The sequence below is a fragment of the Ptychodera flava genome, chromosome 8, assembly GCF_041260155.1.
Source record: "Ptychodera flava strain L36383 chromosome 8, AS_Pfla_20210202, whole genome shotgun sequence".
In the NCBI taxonomy this organism is placed as follows: Eukaryota; Metazoa; Hemichordata; class Enteropneusta; family Ptychoderidae; genus Ptychodera; species Ptychodera flava.
The window spans coordinates 11631352-11650869 of NC_091935.1; the positions used below are offsets into that span (position 1 = coordinate 11631352).

At 40.2% G+C, this 19518-nt stretch overlaps 3 protein-coding genes across 3 annotated transcripts; 1 reads left to right on the forward strand and 2 right to left on the reverse strand.

Moving 5' to 3' along the window:
• The first annotated feature begins 1894 nt into the window (after positions 1–1894).
• LOC139139518 (QRFP-like peptide receptor) lies at positions 1895–3037 on the forward strand. The gene has a single exon (XM_070708431.1). It carries the CDS (start codon positions 1895–1897, stop codon positions 3035–3037), a length of 1143 nt encoding a protein of 380 aa, XP_070564532.1.
• Positions 3038–9291: 6254 nt separating this feature from the next.
• Positions 9292–10548, reverse strand: LOC139139519 (QRFP-like peptide receptor). The gene has a single exon (XM_070708432.1). It carries the CDS (start codon positions 10546–10548, stop codon positions 9292–9294), a length of 1257 nt encoding a protein of 418 aa, XP_070564533.1.
• A 6357-nt stretch (positions 10549–16905) lies between these two features.
• LOC139139520 (QRFP-like peptide receptor) lies at positions 16906–18138 on the reverse strand. Its single transcript, XM_070708433.1, has one exon. The coding sequence runs from the start codon at positions 18136–18138 to the stop codon at positions 16906–16908; it is 1233 nt and encodes a 410-aa protein (XP_070564534.1).
• Positions 18139–19518: the final 1380 nt, after the last annotated feature.

The window sequence follows — 19518 nt, forward strand, 5'->3', positions numbered from 1 at the left end:
TCATTTCAGCATGTTACAAGTATAGACGCACAGCACACTAGACCTCACCAACGACTACGTATTGGCAGAAATATAATGTCCAACGTTTGCGACTTTATCCATTTGCAAACAAGGATCAATCAGTACATAATTTGCTGTCGATAGAATGCAACTTGTGAACAGGCGAACCCTCAAAACACATTTACAGCTTTGCAGTGGTCTATTATTTGTGAGCTGTGTAGAGTCATTTTCAAGTTGAAACCCACGTAGTAAGCATGTATGAATTTTTCACCTTCGTAATTTTATAAAAATTAAAAATATAACTTGTCCACATATACCGTTAAGATAGGGTATTGCAACATAGAAAATCGGTTAATTTTAGGTAAATGATTTCTATAATCCCAAAATTTAGACAATGATAATCCGACTTCTAATCTTGATGATAGAAGAGACTGGTTTGAAGTTTCCTCAGGAAACTTAATCACAAGTCCGAATGTTCTGAGGCAGAGAAAAATGCATGGCGCGGTGCGGCGGAGAATGGCAGTCAATTGTTGTACAGATCTTGAGTCGCCATGAACATTCTATAGAAAGACGTTCTTATTAAGAGTAAACATATTTCCAAAGATCATCAATTGGAAAGTATCGAAGAGAGCTCAAAATGGTTAAGGACCTTCAATTTATGGCAAAAAATCTCGGTAAATAGCCCGCCAGCTCTTACCCACGGAATTAAACGTAATAATACCAGTCGAGTCTACACATTTTATCTAAGCCAAGATTGTATCGCAACGATTTCAATCGTGTTAGAAATTTCAAAGAAAGTCAGACAAACATCATAAAAACTAACTATAATAACGAAAATGTCGGACTTGTCTCCAATACATACTTCTTTTGGTATGAGCAAATTTATTTACCGACATTTGCTATTCACTAGAATTTTCTATCAGCGAATGCTTGAGCGCTCATACCATCGGATGCTACGCATAATTGGTGGTTCATTTATGTCTCGAATGTAGGTTTGTGTCTGTGTGAAGTCGGAAAAGAGAGTGTAATTTCTTTCTTCGCTATCAATTCAGACTCCGACGAGTCGTGGACCCCCGTCTAATCGAGATCCAGGCTCAGGATTTTGACACACTGAATAGACAAGTTTACGACTGAGATTCTTGAGTATCTTCTGCCTACTAGACGATATTTACTGGCGTCGCATGTGTGAATACTGCCGCAGGACGTGTCTAACATGCATGGCTGAAAGAACCTATACGGAAACTCTCATCACAAAGCGTGATGCTTCGAAGATTCCAGTCGAGTTCGTTCTACAAGCTTGAAAAGTTTCTCACAGCAAGTCTTCAAGGTTTGTTCTATCCCACTTCCTTTCAAAAGTTTGACAATTCCGAAACTTTCACCACAATCGGGAAGCGCAGAGTCCAGGAAATTTAAATACTGTTAAGGCAAATTATTTTTTTTGCGAAGGTTAGTAGATACACGCAGCTACCAAGCAGTTGATTACTTTAGCATTTGGAAGGTTACGCTGCAGACAGTAATCACGTGGTTGTTACCGTAGGAAAGCCAACTGTACTCTTGATAAAAAGACCAAATTATCCACGGAGTTCAGTGATCAATACCTTGGAAATGTTACTTACTCTATCGGCGGTTAACGACCCCTTTTGGACTGGAGTTGTTGGCAATGAAAGGAGAACGACGCATATTGGACGAGAAAGCTCACGGGGCAAACAGACCGTACCAATTCTTATAAATTCGGCCCGAGTTTAATATAGAGTCAGTGCTCGTCAGACTCTGAGCTGTTACAACATAAGTCGTTTGCGTTCACTAAACCATGTTTCTCGATAGCCAAAACAGAACGTCTCTATCTAGACCAGATGCACGCAAAAGTATTGATTGGTTGGTTGGCAGCGTTAATATGAGTAATACAATCTTGGTCATCAGTGGCAACTTACTGGTTCTCGTTACCATTTTTCGACAGCCAAACCTACGAAAATCGGCGACAAACCATCTCATCGCATCTCTATCGCTTTCTGATATCTTCGTCGGTACTGTGTTCATTCCCGTCAAAGCCGCTAGACTTTTCGGAGTTGAGTGGCTGGTCACCGAGTTTCTGTGCGACTCTGTCATGACAGTATCGTGGACTTGCTTGAATTCAACGATTTTCACACTCCTGTGTATCGCCATCGACAGATATCGCGCGATCGTCACCCCGATGAAGCGACAGATCTCAATCAATCAAGCCCGGATGATGATTCTACTGGCTTGGAGTTTGGCTTTCATCTATTCCAGCAACCTCATCGTGGTGAACGGAATCAGTTCAATGACCATCACAATTTTTGAACAAAATCTTACCTATCTAAGATGCGGGTACCTACTGTCTGAACATGTAGCACTCAGCGTAGTTCTTGATTTTTTACTGTTATATTTCTTACCCTTGATAGCTCTAACTGTCTTATACACAAAGATGATCACAGTCTTGTACTTCGGGAACTCACCAAACGACGACTCCCGTCGAAGAAAGCGACGAGCTGTGAGAATGTTGATCGTCGTTGTGGTAATGTTCGCCATAACATGGTGTCCGGTACGAATTGTACGAATGCTGCGATTCGCCATGCCCAGCTGGGTGACCGAGTCCACATACGGTAGGATGCGACCCATCATTACATCGGTCGCCGTGACGAATAGCTGGATGAACCCGGTCATCTATACCATTTTTGGCGCCAACTTTCGCAGAGAGTTCGCGAACATCTTGGGATGTCGGATCAGGAACAAGGGTAGCGATGCGAAGCGAGGCCCGAACCGGCAACGTATGGCGAATGAGAAGCGCTTGGCCCGAATTGAATCGAAACCAGACAACGCAACACCAGAACCTGCTCAAGCAGAAGAATGTGGCCTCTGCGGCGACGGCGGAAACCTTCCCGGTTATGATGGAATCATCTCCGATTCTGAGAGAAAAACAATCGCCACTCAAACCGATGACGTTGATATTAGTCCATGTTTGCACACACAGGGTCATCGGAATGAAGCGTATGATATCTCTCTGGAAAATTTGAAATGAGAGTATGCATTCATGTGAAGTTACAAAAAGGACATACGATGGAGCCGATATATATATGGCTACATTTATTTCGCTATATAACGTATCATTAGAAATGTCGTCTAAATATTAAAAAAATAGTTCAAGTATTGTTATTTGGAGTTACAAAGATATCTCATTGAGGTACAATATTGATGCATTGTTCTTGATTACACTTAGTATTGTCGATGTTCGTTTGTATGATATTTTCAATGACTTGTAGGCATACAAGCAATCCCTTTCATTCTCTCATATGGCAAATGTGTTTGTGCTGTTCGTAACGGAAGAATCTGTTATAAAAGTTAATGCTTGGCACGCTTTTGTCACTCTGTTACACTCAGAGTCATACAATGCTTCATTTATTGCGTGCCTTAAGTTGAGCAACAGCATACCTTCGATGTCGCAAGACACTACCAGTCCGAGAAAATGAAAACAGAATTTTCATTTAAAAGTTTAGAAAACAATTCAGAGACTGCTTCCTCCGTATTGCATGAATGGCTGTCATCAACTGTTTACAAAAGTATGTCAGGCACATTCTATTGAGTTTTGTAAGATTTCAGGAATTTTTTTGTGACAACTTTTGTTGAAGCGTGTGAACGTGGTAGAAAGAACCTTTGTAGTTCATGTAAATTATGTAGGCTCGCATACTATAGTCTTTTACACGACTTTGAGGTATACTGTGAAGATATATTTTTATGCCAGCATGATCTTTATCTTAACCTTACTACTTAATTGATAAATGTATTTACTGATTAATGAGCCATGTACTGTGAGTATCTGCCTTTGTTTTTGACAACTGCTATTCTCAGAAGAGACGGATTCTTCTGATGTATACGCGGAGACCTTATTCAAGAACGTGTTGATTTTTACAACTAAGTCATCTAAGTGATAATGGTGGACCTTTGTATAAATCTGTCATCGACACGATACCGCCTGGGGCAATCTTCATGAGCCGCTGCGCGCACAATACGCTATAAAAGATGTGCTCTGGTCAAAGATGCAACGATAGAGTGTTAAATGGATGATTTGGTGTTGCTGATGATGTGAATTTGCCGAGAAGAGTAGCTATCAAGACGCGATTTGCAACATTGAGATATGGCCCACTTATCAGTCATGTCGCTTCCATATACCAGTACGTGTATATTAGAGTATAGCCTCTGGTATAGTAATATAGCTCTATTGTTGTCACTTGTAGGTAATCTTGCGAGGCGTGATAATACATGAATGGGACCAAACCAAATGTTATTATATCAGTGCCTCTTTGATTTCCAGACTATCATGTGTTACCCACGCCATATTAATAGATTTGAGGTGTTGTCTTGTTACAATAGCGACACCATCGGAGAAGTGAGACACTTTATACGCACCGAGATCATTGACACTGTACAACACCAGTCTCTAGAAATATAGACCTCGTGTTCTTAAAGTATAACCCCTTGTAGCAAAACATTATAGCTATTACCTCCTAAATCATCTAACATTTGCGGATATTTGAAATTGAAGGTGGCCGCATCCCCATTTTACTTTCTTGGGAAAAAATCAAATTTCGATTTTCACAAAGGAAAGCTACAAGAAACGGTGAAAACATCATTCTTCAAACCAAATCCACACAAGCAACATATGTGCAAAGCATTATAGAAATTACGGGCGACGCGCCGACCGTGAACGTTTATTTATGGGCAAGAGCGAGAGGAAAGCCAAAAATTAACGGGCGAGGCTTGCGGAGCCCGTTAATTTTGGCTTTCTTCTCGCCCATAAATAAACGTTCATGGTCAGCGAAGAGTCTGTTATTTCCATTATATTATCAACGAACCCCAAAAACGTACCGTCAAAATTAAGAAAATTTCCTACGCGAACGACAACGGGGCCCAGAACTTGTCAGTGAGTAGTGCGCGCGCTGTAAAAATGTCTGCAAATCCGGAGATTTTTTCAAAAGTGTCTAAACTTGACCTACAAGTGTTCCATTTTATTTTTTGGTCGATCTTTGTTCAAATTTACGATTTACGTTTTAGCTGAAAAGTTACGATGTTTACGATATTATTCATATTCACGGGCACATAAACAAACCATTATTGCGTATTTGTGGTCGGTCAGATGGCTCAGCTCGATCAATTAAAATGCGACGGACAGGGCATGTAATATAATGTAAAATATCTGTCCCAAGACTCAGGCTACCTTGAGTTTTTTCGTTTCGCGAAGAAAAATTATAATCTCATCAATTACGATATTAGTTTGTCAATACTGAATTATTCTAGTTGCTAGTACCGACCTCAGACCTGCGTTAATATTGTTTATGTGAACGATTTGTGTCTGTGTTCCTGAACTTCTCCGGCTATCCTGCATTGCTCACATCAACCTGTTAAGAAGGTTTCGGAATTCAAAATCGCAGTGTCGCCACCATCCGTGGTCTCTTCAAGTATTACATTAAGTTTAGATTGGAACTTTTTTTTTTATTGTGTTTACACCTTTCAAGTGATTTGCAGTGGGGAAAGTAAGGAAAAATATTTTCGAATTGTTTTGATCACCAATTTAAAAAAATGAGCATTTTTAAAACGAGTCTTGCACCTTTTTCATAGCAAATTTGCTTTAACATTGGTCGCATGTCTTCGGTGAACATATAACTGGTATAAACAGGACTGTTTGTCAGGACGACCAATCATTTAAAAATAATTTGATATGATGTTCGCCTTTCTGATTTTTTAAGAATCTAATGTCATGGCAACAGCCTGATGCACGTTAATTAGGTCACAAGTGTTAAAAAATAACAATGGCCTCAGTATCAGCATGAAATTGCGGAGGAAATTCGTTTACGCATAGCCGCTAGCAAGAACTTATGAGTTGGTGAATTGACGAAATCTTTCTTCTCTGGCTTTCTGGCCCTGGGGTGATATGTCAGTGATATGTCCATGTCTGGCATTTACTTACCGAGAGTATGTCTTCGTGACATCCTACTTCTGGTGGCTTCCTTTGAAATTGACGCAGTTCCAGGATGATCGTGAAATCAAAGTACAGAAATAGTCATGACCAGTGTTCAAAATTAACGTTAGTCCTGCGGTACGAGACAGACTGTTTTCTCGAAGGACCGAGAATTTTGACATGCGGGTGGCCCTTGTGACCGACCCAAAATATGTACTCTGGATTGTTTCTGTAGCCTACTATTCTCATAACTAGTCGTTTATGTTAAAGATATGTTAATTTCCCCATCCAAATTTTCCCGCATAAACGTGTGATAGTTCTGATATAGATTTCTGGGAATTTGACTCAGGATGACTGTACAGTAAACGTGCCAAACAAGTTATTAAACTTGACTCTGCTTTTGTAACAACCATCGGTATCACGGAAATTTTGGAAGTATATAATGTCTGTGTGTCTCTCACTCATTTGCTATCTGAAGAGTGTTCTCGATCAATTTGTAGGGCTGCAACACTACAGTTATTGGCTTTCAGTGGTCTGATTAATATGATGTCTTCATTTAATCATTTAACATGCAGGGAGGGGTAAAAATGCCAAGCAGGAGTGAATGCAATGTGCAGTCACGAAATGGCTGGTGCAGTCATCGGCGACTTCAATTGGTGAGACAGGTACAATCACGAACGAGATATCGCATGACCAAAGAAATAAAACTGTTCGTACAAATAGGTTTGAATAAACCAAATAAATATGACCTTTATTTATATACGGGCAAACGCCAAGCGACTAGTGGGCTAGACTGAGCTAGAAGATTTGGAACATGAATACAATGGTAACATATATTTTGGCAATAAACCAGAAAATTACTCTGTACACATCTGTCTACTCGTGACAAGGCTCGAGATAGACTCCTCAAACTGACCGATATTGCGGTGCGGAGAACGTTAAACACACAAACACGAAACTTCAATTTATTAAACCAGTCAGTCGTACTGAAGATGAACGAACTAAAATGTGAACAAATATCTACTTTTCTACATTTTTAACCTTTAAGAATACTCACTTTTATGCAAGGTTTCAAGTAATTCTATGAAAAAGAGATCACAATTCTATCAACTACATGAAGTTTAGTTTTTAGGTTTACCTTCATTTATAGCTAAGCTTGTAATTGTACAGAGATTACTAGTATTGTTTGTCAAGAAACTTATTACAGCCTAAAGGCCGATATTTAACAACATATACAGATAAAGCAAGCTTTGTAGGAGGAAATGTTTGACAGTTTACCCCTAGCCTACCATGAGAAGTGAATTAAATTTTTTGGGTTACATTTAATATCATCACATCTGCACTTTGAAACACTCTATTCTAATCACGTACATTCATATCACTTGTCAAACATTTACAAAAGCACAGAATTAGAAGTTTTGTATTGAAACAAAATTACTCATAGTTTTCTCACAGGCTACAATGTAAATTAAATCGGCATTTCGGGGAAATTCCAAAATCAAATTTCTTGTGCATGCATGCACTTGTAACCACCCTACTGTATTAAAGAGGCACTCCCATTTGGTAACATTTTTAAAACACATTTTTTTAATGCCAACGGTCGATATTTGACGTGGCGACTGCGCGCGGATCGCGAGATATCGATAAAACATGTCATTTCCCGAGCGTATTTTTCACATCCCGAAGTTTTACGATCGTTTCTGATTATGACGCGAAATCCCCGAAGGTTTGTTGTTGTGCTGATTGACGATATTCTAGGGAGTCCATAATAAGTTCGAACGACGCAATTTTACCTCCCACTGCGAAGACTTTATATACAGCATTATGCCTTTACCATAGGTCAGTTTTTGAAAACTTCTTCTTAGCTTTTGTCGTTTTCATTATTCTAAATCAGTTGTATTATATTTTTAACCAATACCACATAAACATCAGTTTTTACGTGTAAAATATTAGCCGCCTCCGATGACTACATTTTGTCGTCTGCCACACAGTACGTGTGGTTCGCCGCGCGCGTGGTATGCGTCTATGCATACCACGCAGTGGCCGCTATGTATCAACCGCACGTAACTGGGCTAGTCACCTATGCGAATTCTGGTGGAATCAGCAAAATTGTTTTTCGTTTTTCCACCAAGTCAGTAAGACTCAGCTTTCTCCCAAGGGGCATGACCGATCATCGACGCAAGTGGTACTGTGGCGTACAGCAGCGTCAGTGTAGACTCGTACTCCATAGCTTAGTTGACAATGGCCCCAGTGCCGAACGTTCGATGTTCGGAAGCTGAATTTAGGTGGGCCACCGGAATTCAAACTTTTACTTTTTTGAAGACATGTTTTTATCGATATCTCGCGATCCGCGCGCAGTCGCCACGTCAAATATCGACCGTTGGCACTAAAAAATGTGTTTTAAAAATGTTACCAAGTGGGAGTGCCACTTTAAGTACATTTATGTAGATTATCAAACATCAAAACGCACAGACATTGTTTGTTTTACAAGTATATTGGAAAAATGTTGATCATATTTTTTTTGTTTATGACTTAATAATAAGTTCTATAAGTAAAGTTAACAACGTCAGCCCATTACGTATCCAGCTGGATTGTTCGTACATGTTGATAATTATTTAGAGTTTCTTTACAGAAACAGTGAACGAATGACATAACTTACGCATCTTGCTTCAACTACTTTCTTTGAATGTAAGCTACATTTAAGTCTAAACTTATTATAAGCTCAATGTTTCATACAGGAAATTTTCTACCGTATTCCTTTTATAATCAACACCTAAATTAAAAGTCGGACAATTGGACAGGAATCAGACAAACAAATTACTGAATATCTACAGAGATTTGAGCGTAAAATGGCTACGACACCTGTCGTTAACTCTCAGACAGACATTTTGTCCGTTTTTTCACAAAAGCAAGACAGAGAAATCGTCCTTTTCTCAACAGTCTTCCACACACTAAACAAGCAAAATATTGAAAAAAAAGCATTCGAAATTTCGTGCCAAATTTTACTTTCACCTTGCTTATTGAATTATTGCCAAGATGTACGTTTTTACATAGCCTATATAGTCTACACTATTTTACACTATGCTAAGGGCTGCAAAATTACATTTCTGTTGTGTTTAGGAACTTTGGAATCGCACATCAAAGAATAATCCATTACATGCAACAACTGAAAGATCGAGAAAGATTTGTTACTCTCTTGAACAGGAAACTTGCATTACTAATAATTTGTCAGGCAGTGCACAATACTAATTCAATAAAGAGGCCATCAAACTAATGTCACGCGGGTCACGCCCAGTAAGAGGACCGGAAACAAATCAGTTTTACGTAAGTAGTTGCGGTTCGTTGGGAAAGTCGTTTTCACTTTCCAGTGTTTCAAAAGAACAGTTCTCATAACATCTGGACCCTTGAAAACAAGAAATGTCTTTGTCGTCGGTTTGGGTAGAGGTGGTTTTAGTCGCCATGCTTGATTCTGCAACAACTTCTCTGTCACTTCGCGTTCTGTCTGACAAGCTGGACTGGATGTCGTTGAAGTTGACGATGAAACGTTTCCGATTGTTTTTGTCGTTCGACTGTTGGTCTTTGGTTCGCCTGGCCTCTTTGGGTCCGTTCTTCAAGAACCCTCTGCAGGTCAGGATGTTCCCAAACTCCCTGCGAAAGTTGCTGCTGAAGATCGCATAAATGAGCGGGTTCATCCAACTATTCGCCATGGCAACAGTGACGACGATTCGAAGGGTGACTGTGTTCTCGTAGTCGGTTGCCCAGCTGGGTATGGTAAACCGTAGTATTCTGATGACTCGCAGTGGACACCAACTTAAACCAAACATGGCAACGACGACGATAAGCATCTTGATCGCTCGTCTCTTCCGTCGCCGTGAATTGTCGTTGGGAGAGTTCCCGAAATACAACACGACGATCATCTTGGTGTACAGCACAGCTATTACTGTTAGAGGTATAAAGTACAATAAGAGAAAGTCTGTTGCAGCGATTATTCCCACTCCATACTGCCTCACTACATACTCGCACCTGGCTCTTGTAAAATTTTGTCCGTCAAGTTCAACTGTTTTGGAGACGACACCACTTACAACTATGAGGTTGCTCGAATAACAGAACGATACCAACCATGTCAGTATGATTATCAACCTGGCCTGGTTGACAGAAATCTGTTGCTTCATCGGGGTGATGATCGCTCGATAGCGGTCGGCGGCGATTGCCAAGAGCGACAAAACGGTCGAATTCAAGCAAGTCCATGATATTGTCATTACGGAGTCGCAGAGTATCTCGCTAGAGACCAACTCGATACCGAACACGTCCGCTTCCTTGACGGGAATGAAAAGGGCGCCGACGAACAAGTCGGATATTGCCAGCGATGCGATGAAGTGGTTCGTCGCCGATTTTCGCAGTTTTGGTTGGAAAACAATGGCCAAGATGACGAGCAGGTTTCCAGTGACAATTAAAGTGCAATTACCGATTGTAACTCCCGACCCAAACCAATTTCTGCGAAAAATCTCCCCAACTCCGATCGCTCGTCCCCCAACGCCAACGAAAGTGTCGTTCTTTGTAGAGCTTTCGAGAAACATAACGTCTTCGTTTACCGAGCCTCTGTCCCTACACCCTTCTATTACTTGGTCTGCCGGGATGTACCAGTGACCAAGATACGCAAAACATACCAATATATCCAGAAAACGTTCGCTGCACCAGCACATTTATTTCGAGGTTTATCCCATATATGGAAGCGGTAGCGTATATGTGCGTGTCCACGGGAAAAACAGACCTTGCCTGTAGCAGCGCCGGAACTTGCAGTTCAGGAAGAAGTAAAGAAATTATGAAGAAATTACGCAACTGCTCAGTGCGCGTGGCAAATTTCAAATTCATGAAAAGAGCCTCATCGTACGGTAACAGAAAGACTTCTCACTTCTGTACAATGTCGTGACTACAAGCTTAATCTTGGCACAATCAGTTGAAACGTAGCTAACACACTACCCTATTAGTCCAAGCAGACTTATTCAACTGGAAATTGAAGATCGCGTATGAATTAACGCCTCAAAAGATGATTTACCTCGAAAGTGGTGGAGTTTTCAAATGGCACAAATTGGTTGCATGTTCCTTAAATTCTTTGCCGTAAAGATTGGAACGGAATGACTTCGATCATAAGTCGTTTGAGGATATGCTACTTTACTAGGCCCTCCTGTGAATATAAATTCGTTTATTCCCTCGTAAATGTTTAGAGGCGATCCAGAAATTTCTATATGTCCTCGATGAATCGACGCTAAAAAGTGCCATAATTTATTTTGCTGTTGCTGTACATAATTGAGAGGCAGCTATAGGCCCTTGGAATCGCTTTTGCAGGACTAGATAAGACTTTATACGTGTTAATCTTTTCTAAACTTAAACGCCATCTTAGAGGGTATTTTGTATCTATTTATGAAAGGCACTTCCAGACAAACATCGATACTGCCACGAGGTGCGGCAAGTCTCGGTCTGAAGCAATTACGCCACTCCCATTTTGGCGAGATCCGGAGTAAAACACAATACTGAATAGCTTGAGTCCGTGTCTGCAAGATCTCGCTTTCTGTTAGACTCGAAAAAATTGAAACACAGAAAAAAACCACAAAGAAAATGACATTTATTCAGAATACTAAATGTCACAGCAACTATGCAAGCAATTTCTCAAAAGACGCAGACATCTATACCCATGCAAAAAAAATATCTCCAATGGAAAAGATTCCATCCCTAAGTTTGCAAAAGTGAACTTTGACAAGTGTAAATAAGAAAATACAACAACAATAAAGCTAATCATGCAATCAGAGAGATGATAGGAGAGCACGATGTTGACGAGTGCGTTTCAATGAACTTTCAACTATAATAGGTCACTAGCACCTAGCAACTACTTTTCGCAGGAGGTAGCGCTGTTGGACAACCTTATAATAAACAAATTTAAATTCCGCCATGATTCAATTAAATATTTGCTTACGCTTGCAACAGTATGCCAGACATCGGAGTCGACCCCGAAAAGTGAATGGAAATTTAATTTCTATGGCACGGTGAAGACATTACTACCGTAAATCTACAATAAAGACCCCCGCCCAAGCGATGACGTCAGATTGAGGGATTTGATATGATTGACATCGTATCCATAGTAACACGGTCAACCGCGTGCATGACGGACTTTACGATTAGTAAGCAAAAAAACATGTCGTTTTGGAGTCATAACCAAGCAGACGGTCATGAGACATCAGTCTTTGTCATACAGTTTCTTGAAGGACTACGCACAAGTAACTAACGTTCAGCAAAACATCTACTGAGGAATTGACCATTTTGGTCACCTTGAGAGGGATTGTCAATACTAAGGAAATCTTAGGAGAAAGAAGTTGTAAATATAATTTCACATGACTTTCATATGTCTTGAAAGTGGAAAAAGCGATGGAGTTGGAAAAACTGTGAGTCAGATATTGGAAGAAGGAAAACAATTACACATCTTTGTTCTGTCCACATCTGGTGTACATTGAGCTGTATCCCTTGCACTTGAACCTACAAATACATCGAACGGTCATTTTAGTGACAGTGGACTATTTTACTTCGACGATCATGGCAATAGGGAACAATCGTGTACATGGTTCCTGTTTTACTGTTTGTTTTGTTTTGCTTTGTTTCATGTACACAGAACTCAGTCTCCCATCTACCACGCTCAAGGAGTAATAAGATGGTCCATATATAATTGCAGAGACTTGCCTGTACGAGGATGTCAAGCCATCGGGATGCTCCGTTGAAGTTTGCAGCATTAGACAACTCTTCCCGAAAACAGTTGGTATCGGTATCATGAGGTCTGTTGGACAGAAAAGATACATCGCATTCGGCCCGCAAGGCACTCCATTTGAAATGGGAGTCGTTTTTTTTCAAATTGAAATAATGAGGCAATTCCGAGGTGCAGCACCGCTGAGATGATTTCCGGCTGAATTCATATGGTTTCTGATTGAAATCGCGGATGAATACTCCTGCCGTCGGGGTCGGGGTAGGTAAAAGTACCGAAGTCTTCGGTACGCGGTGATCTTCCTAGCAAAACAGCAATCTTCATGACTATTTTCAGATTGCTTGCAAACGCGGTGACTGTAAATGCATTATTGGTACTGAGTAATCTGACTTTAAACAAGACAACGGTGGGCGAAAATAACAGTATGTATGTACATTGTGCCACAGTCCTCCCGTCATGATGGGGGACAATGATAAAAAATTGTGCAAAGCAAAATGTGAGATCTCAACATTTCCTACTGCTGCTCGCCAGCATTCTTGTACCACGAGAGTAATAATATCGAGGGGAGTGGATTGCTTAGGGCGATCACGTCGTTCCCGTTACTACTCGGTTTGATCACGTAGAATCCGTCAAGTCAACGAGTCTTATCTCGATCGTGAAGTTGGAATCAAGAAGATAAAAAAGGTGTTTTGATAGATAGCGTTGCAATAAAACGACTTGCGAAAGTATTTTGAGCTAATTTATAATCGATCATAGACATTAAACAGATACCTCAAGATATAGGACGAGAAAGAAAAACCAAAGTAACAATGTAAAACCAAAGTAACAATGTGTGAGTATGGTTTGAAGAGTGCGACAAGTTTTGCAGTCTCTCTCTCTCTCTCTCTCTCTCTCTCTCTCTCTCTCTCTCTCTCTCTCTCTCTCTCTCTCTGAGTGCGATGTTTTGCAGTCTCTCTCTGTAAAAGGAATACATCAGCGCTCTTCATAAGTAAAGGAAGTGAGTCACACATGCCAGGGGGCTTTCATCTTAGCGGGCGTGAATGCCGATTTCTAAATTGTGGGACGGCGGGGAACCTACGAAAAGTCATTGTATTTTATTGTTCGATGACATTCTAAGATTTTCCATAACTGTAGATTCTCTTGGGTAACATTTCGAACAGTGTAGCAATTTCGTTTCTTTTGTCATGGTAACATTTTCCCTGCAGACAAAACCAGCATGGTAATCAGTGAATATGATTGTTGAAGGATAGGATACACTATGAGTTGGAGCCAAGCGTGCAAAGAGTGATGAAAATCGGCATTATTTACCCAACAGGAATAAATATGGGACAACATTTTTGATTTTTAAACCTCGACAGGCAGCTTGTAGGGACTAATGGCCCAAACTCATCAAGATGAAAGCAGTGCGAGTAAAATACGCTGCCTGGACGACACCACGTGACGGATTTACATTCAAGGGGCAAGTCAAAAGAACCGTCCCTTGTCGAAGACTGCAGCATAAATTTTAAACTGCTTTTGTGGGCCGTTCACAGTTTCTCCGCAGAGAGTTGTCAACTGCTAAAGGTTCAATAACTTCCCTTATAAACGTATTTCTCCAGTGCAGAAGAGAAATTCAGTAAAGACATAAATTCGACGGACGCAAGTATTTCATGTGACTTACCAATCCTTTCATGCGTATGCTTAATCTTTATAACAGCGTTGCACTTAACAACCACACTTCTTTTCAAAGCAATATTTCTCATCAAAGATAGCATGAACCCCGCCCCCTCCCCTTGCACCATATATTTTCAAAAAGTACAGAATCGAAAGTTAAATATGGAAGCCATAGTTTCCCCGGAGGATGAAGGGGTAATTTTTTGGCATGGAGAATCTAAATGTCGGTATTAATAATAAAAATTGATTTGAACCAAAGTTTGATGCTACTTAATGAAATTTAATCATTTCTTTAAAAGAAAAAATGAAAATTTTGTTTTGCATTATCAATTATACTCATCCTTAAATGACAGAATTTGAAGTACTGACATTCAAAAACGTTCTTAAAATCATGATAAGCAAAATCAAAGTGGCTCTTATTCAAAATGTAAGAATTTTATTGCCAATTTTATTATAGCTTTGTCAATCCCAGCCGATTTGTGACGTCATCCAGATTATCACCGATAATGTTTTTTGATTATAGAATATTGCGGCCTAAGATGTTATTTACATCTACAAATTCCCTGGCATTGCCAAAACTATAAAATAATAGCAATAATATACCCCACTGGGCCCATAATCGACTCAAGCAAACTTTGCACTCTATATTGTTCTCAGCTTTGCTCGTACATATGTCGTGCAATGTATACTTTCGTCCTTTATGGGCCGGGAGGGGGTACATTATTGCTTAAACAAAATTTTCGTTTTGTTAAATAGTATTTAAAGAACTAAAACTTCACAAAATTTGACCTAGCTAGAGGCAATGGAATTCGCATATTAGAGCGTATGGGCCTTTTCAGCGTGTTCTCACACTTAACTCGTGTTCTAGTGAAAAGCAAAAATCTCTTTATGCAAGCATAAATAAATGACCGTTACATGTAGAACAACCAATTTTGTTCGATGTCCAAAATTTAAGCAAACTATGCATGCTCAACTGTAATTGATACACGCATATTAGGAGACCAAAAAACCGAACGACAAACACTTCTGTTTGCTGAAGATGTCTTCTAACTTTATTTATCTTAATAAGACACAATTAACAATATCTATACGAAAAGTAACATGATATGTAAGTATGAAAGCGGCTCTTAGGTTTCAAAGATATTAGATTAGAAAGTCGATGGACAGAACTGTCCGCCAGTCTATCTGAAGCCTAGATTTGATTCAAGTCTGTGATTTGTGAACGTTTGAGTTGGATGAAGTTGCCAGTACTACAGCGTGTGTGTGTGTGGGGGGGGGGGGGGGGGAGTAGGCAGTCAGAAATATTGCAACGACTTAGCTTGGTTATTGAATCGTTCTCTATCAAGGGTGGAGGATTCAGCCCAGTGGTTTTGACAACAGATGTCTTCGCTATGGGTGAACAGGTGCTGTACGTTGTAAGTTCAAATCTGATCGAGAATTTACTGAATTGAAAAGAACGAGAGACAGAACGATGCACATTAATAAACAGTGTATCAAGTTTTAAAAATGTACTTTGACATTACTTAGGAAGTGATACAACTTTTCTACAAGCATATCTCAAACATTATAATTTACTCATTGTGTCGCAATCTAACATTTCTTACATCGAACGATGGAATGATGAATCATAATTAGAACAAATGACACATATTTTCCACCTAGTATATACCCAGTGACAAGAACAGAATTTTAGGATGTTTCTAATTTTGATTATTCTGGAATGTCTTACACGTCAGCATCGTTAATTTAAGAAAGTGACATGATTATATATATATACTGGTAATGCCGCGTGGTGTTTTTAACGTAACAATCCAGGTGGCGATAATAGTGCCGACAATCAATATAAGTATGCAGAATCAACAAATTAAGAATTGTCAGCAATTCTTTGTATCACGAGATGGTGTATCATCAGAATATAATGTGTATATTACCTTTTGAGTAAAGGCAGATTACGTAAGAAAGTAAACTTGAATGGTTATAAATGAGAAATGAAAGTTATTCAGCGGAGAGACGATTATAAGAGAGCTTAGGCGGTAATTCGGGCTGAGTTCCCGTGCTGTAAATAAAGCCATAAATCTCAATTCTACTGACGTGTTAGTCTTCAATTACACAAGTATTACGATCCCGTGGTACTTCTGACTTCTGGTATAGGACTGGACAACGTACGACTACTGTTCTCAACAGACAGGTTTGAGCTATTCTCAAGTAAAACTCACTGCATAAAAGGTGGACATAGTTGCGACAGAACACTGAAAGATGCAAGGGTTTTACAAGCTGAACACATTGATTTGTTTTATAACACTTTTAAAGGAGAACACAAATACTAACGCCATGTAAATGTGCAAGATCAACAACCACTTATGAGAGGACCAAGAGACTTTGGAGTATTTCGCTTTAAACTCATTTAGGCGAATTGATATTTGATATATATATATATGAAATGTTCAAACTTTGACAGGAAATACAGCCGTGTTTCTGCATGTAGATTTTCGTCGCGTGATATGTAATGTCACATAGATTACGTAGACATAATTCATAATTGTCGAGATTCTGGTGAGATTTCAAACCCTACGTTCTCATGACATTGACAGTGCAGACTGGAATCAGGATCACGGTCTTCGGTTTGAGTGGCGGTAGTTCGCCTGTCGGACGGATTGCCCTCAACGATGTAAGGGGGGTCGTTCTCTCGGGCAAGCTTAGGCTCCGGTGTTGTTACGCTGTCCACGTTTGATTCGGTACGGGCGATTTTCTTCTCATTTGATCTCCTTTGGCCGTCTCGGTCTCGTCTGGCGATATCTCCACCGTTCTTTAACCCACATCCCAGGATATTTGCAAATTCTCTGCGAAAGTTGGCGCCAAAAATGGCGTAGATGATCGGGTTCATCCAGCTATTCGTTAGAGCCACGGCCACAATAATCGGCCGGATTTCCATGTATTTGGACTCGGGCATCAAGCGCGGCAAGGCGTATCTCATCATGCGCAGACTTCGTATCGGACACCAGGTTATTGCAAACATTACCACTACAACGATCAGCATCCTGACTGCTCGTCGCTTTCTTCGTCGGGAGCTATCGTTCGGCGAGTTCCCGAAGTACAAGACTGTGATCATCTTTGAATACAACACGGTCAGAACTATTAATGGTAGGAAGTAAAAGAGTACGAAGTCAAGAACTGCAACGACTTCCACCTTTTCAGATACTAAATAGCCGCATCCGCGATCAGTGAAATTTTGTCCAGCAATTTCGACAGCTCTAGAAGTGATTCCGTTTACCACGATGAGGTTGCTGGAATAGATGAAAGCCAAACTCCACGCCAGTAGAATCATCATCCGGGCTTGATTGATTGAGATCTGTCGCTTCATCGGGGTGACGATTGCGCGATATCGGTCGATGGCGATACACAGGAGTGTGAAAATTGTTGAATTCAGAAAGGTCCACGATACGGTCAAGACAGAGTCGCAGAGAAATTCTGTGACCAGCCATTCAACTCCGAAAAGTTTAGCTGATTTGACGGGAATGAATACAGCGCCGACGAAGATATCAGACAATGATAGAGATGCAATGAGATGATTTGTCGCTGAGTTTCGTAATTTTTGTTGACGAAAAATGGCAACGAGGACCAATAAGTTACCACCGATGATCAAGATTGCATTAGTCGTATTCAAACTGCCGACCAACCAATCCCCACTTCTGCGCGTGTCTGGTCTGGCGACCTCCCCCCTCAACTCATTTAAACCATCTGTTTCGTTCTGACTGTCGAGTGACATGGTTTCAGAGAACATGTATTACTGTATAGGTGATAGTTGTGCTTTGCACTAGCTCTGTCCGACGCTAATGCTGTTCTGCAAGCCCAAGTCAAATTTATAAGAACTGATGCAAATCTAGTTTCGGCATTGGCCATCCTTGGATTCTTTCATCCTGTACGTCGCTCTCTCTAAACAGCGTAATGCGCAGAACTCAAATAGGCTAATTCGCCCGTGGTTGACAAAGCTTACAAAAGCATTGCTTCAAAGGTATCTGTCAGGGGCATTTTACAGTACGGTCATTATCCAATGGGAAGTACCTTTACCGTTATCATAAACACGTGATTATCGTCAACATGATAAAGATCGAAATCACAAAGTCACCAGTCGGGAGCATAAATTTATTTTAGGGGCCGTCGATAATAAAAGCTGACGCACGACAAACGTAATTCTTTCGTTTAGGGGGGAGGGGGTAAAAGCTCATTTCGTTTTGTGTGCGTCAAAATCGCATAAGGCCTAAAGGATTTTCTATTGTTTTCGAAGTGCGACTTTGCAGCGAGAACACAAAACTATACCTTCGCGTTCATCGAGAACAGAATGACCACAAAATACGGAGACAGAAAAGACAACGAACAGACATGAATGTGAAATAAAAACTTGTATCTGTTTTCAACTTGAAACATGTATGTGAAACATTTTCCTACGTGCGAAATACATTAAAATTTTCTGTCTTAAAAAGTGAAACGCGTAAAGTGGAGGTTTATTAATTAATGTGCACTTCCGGTATTTTTTCATGGACGTACGGATCAGAGATTTGCGTGTGGGTTTGTCAGAAACGGCATCATAATACGGAATTGATTTCGCATAAGAACTTTCGTTTTGAGGGGGGGGGGGTTTCAAGTAAAACGAAGGAATTACGTTTCTTCTGCGCCAGCTTTTATTATCGACGGCCCCTTACTTGGCTCCGAGAGAGAAAATTTGCACTCGTTACGTTTCTTGGCCTATTTTTATTACGAACTTGAGAACTAGATAAAAAATTGGAAACAAATCGGGATGGTCTAGAATGGAACCTTTGCTTATTTTAAAGCCTTTCAAATTAAACGACGGCAAGTTAATGAATTTGCTGACCCAGGGGCTTGTGAGTTAAATGAATTAAACACACCCCATGGCGTCCTTTAAACAAAAAAACAGATGAACAACAAATAACAACACACAGAGGCATACATATGCCATACTACTTCATTCTAAGCTCTGCTCTCAATGCATAACTTGTTCATGATGAATGCTTTTTTCATACTGAGTCTTTTTTCTTCTTGTTACAAGACTTTTTATCGTCCTACTCAGTTGCATACCAGTGATCATGATTTTCAACGATTCACAGCAGCTGATAGACCTTCAATATTA

Bases quoted from the DNA above. Each gene is read 5' to 3' on its own strand.
- LOC139139518 (XM_070708431.1), top strand. From the start codon at position 1,895: ATGAGTAATACAATCTTGGTCATCAGTGGCAACTTACTGGTTCTCGTT.
- LOC139139519 (XM_070708432.1), bottom strand. From the start codon at position 10,548: ATGTTTCTCGAAAGCTCTACAAAGAACGACACTTTCGTTGGCGTTGGG.
- LOC139139520 (XM_070708433.1), bottom strand. From the start codon at position 18,138: ATGTCACTCGACAGTCAGAACGAAACAGATGGTTTAAATGAGTTGAGG.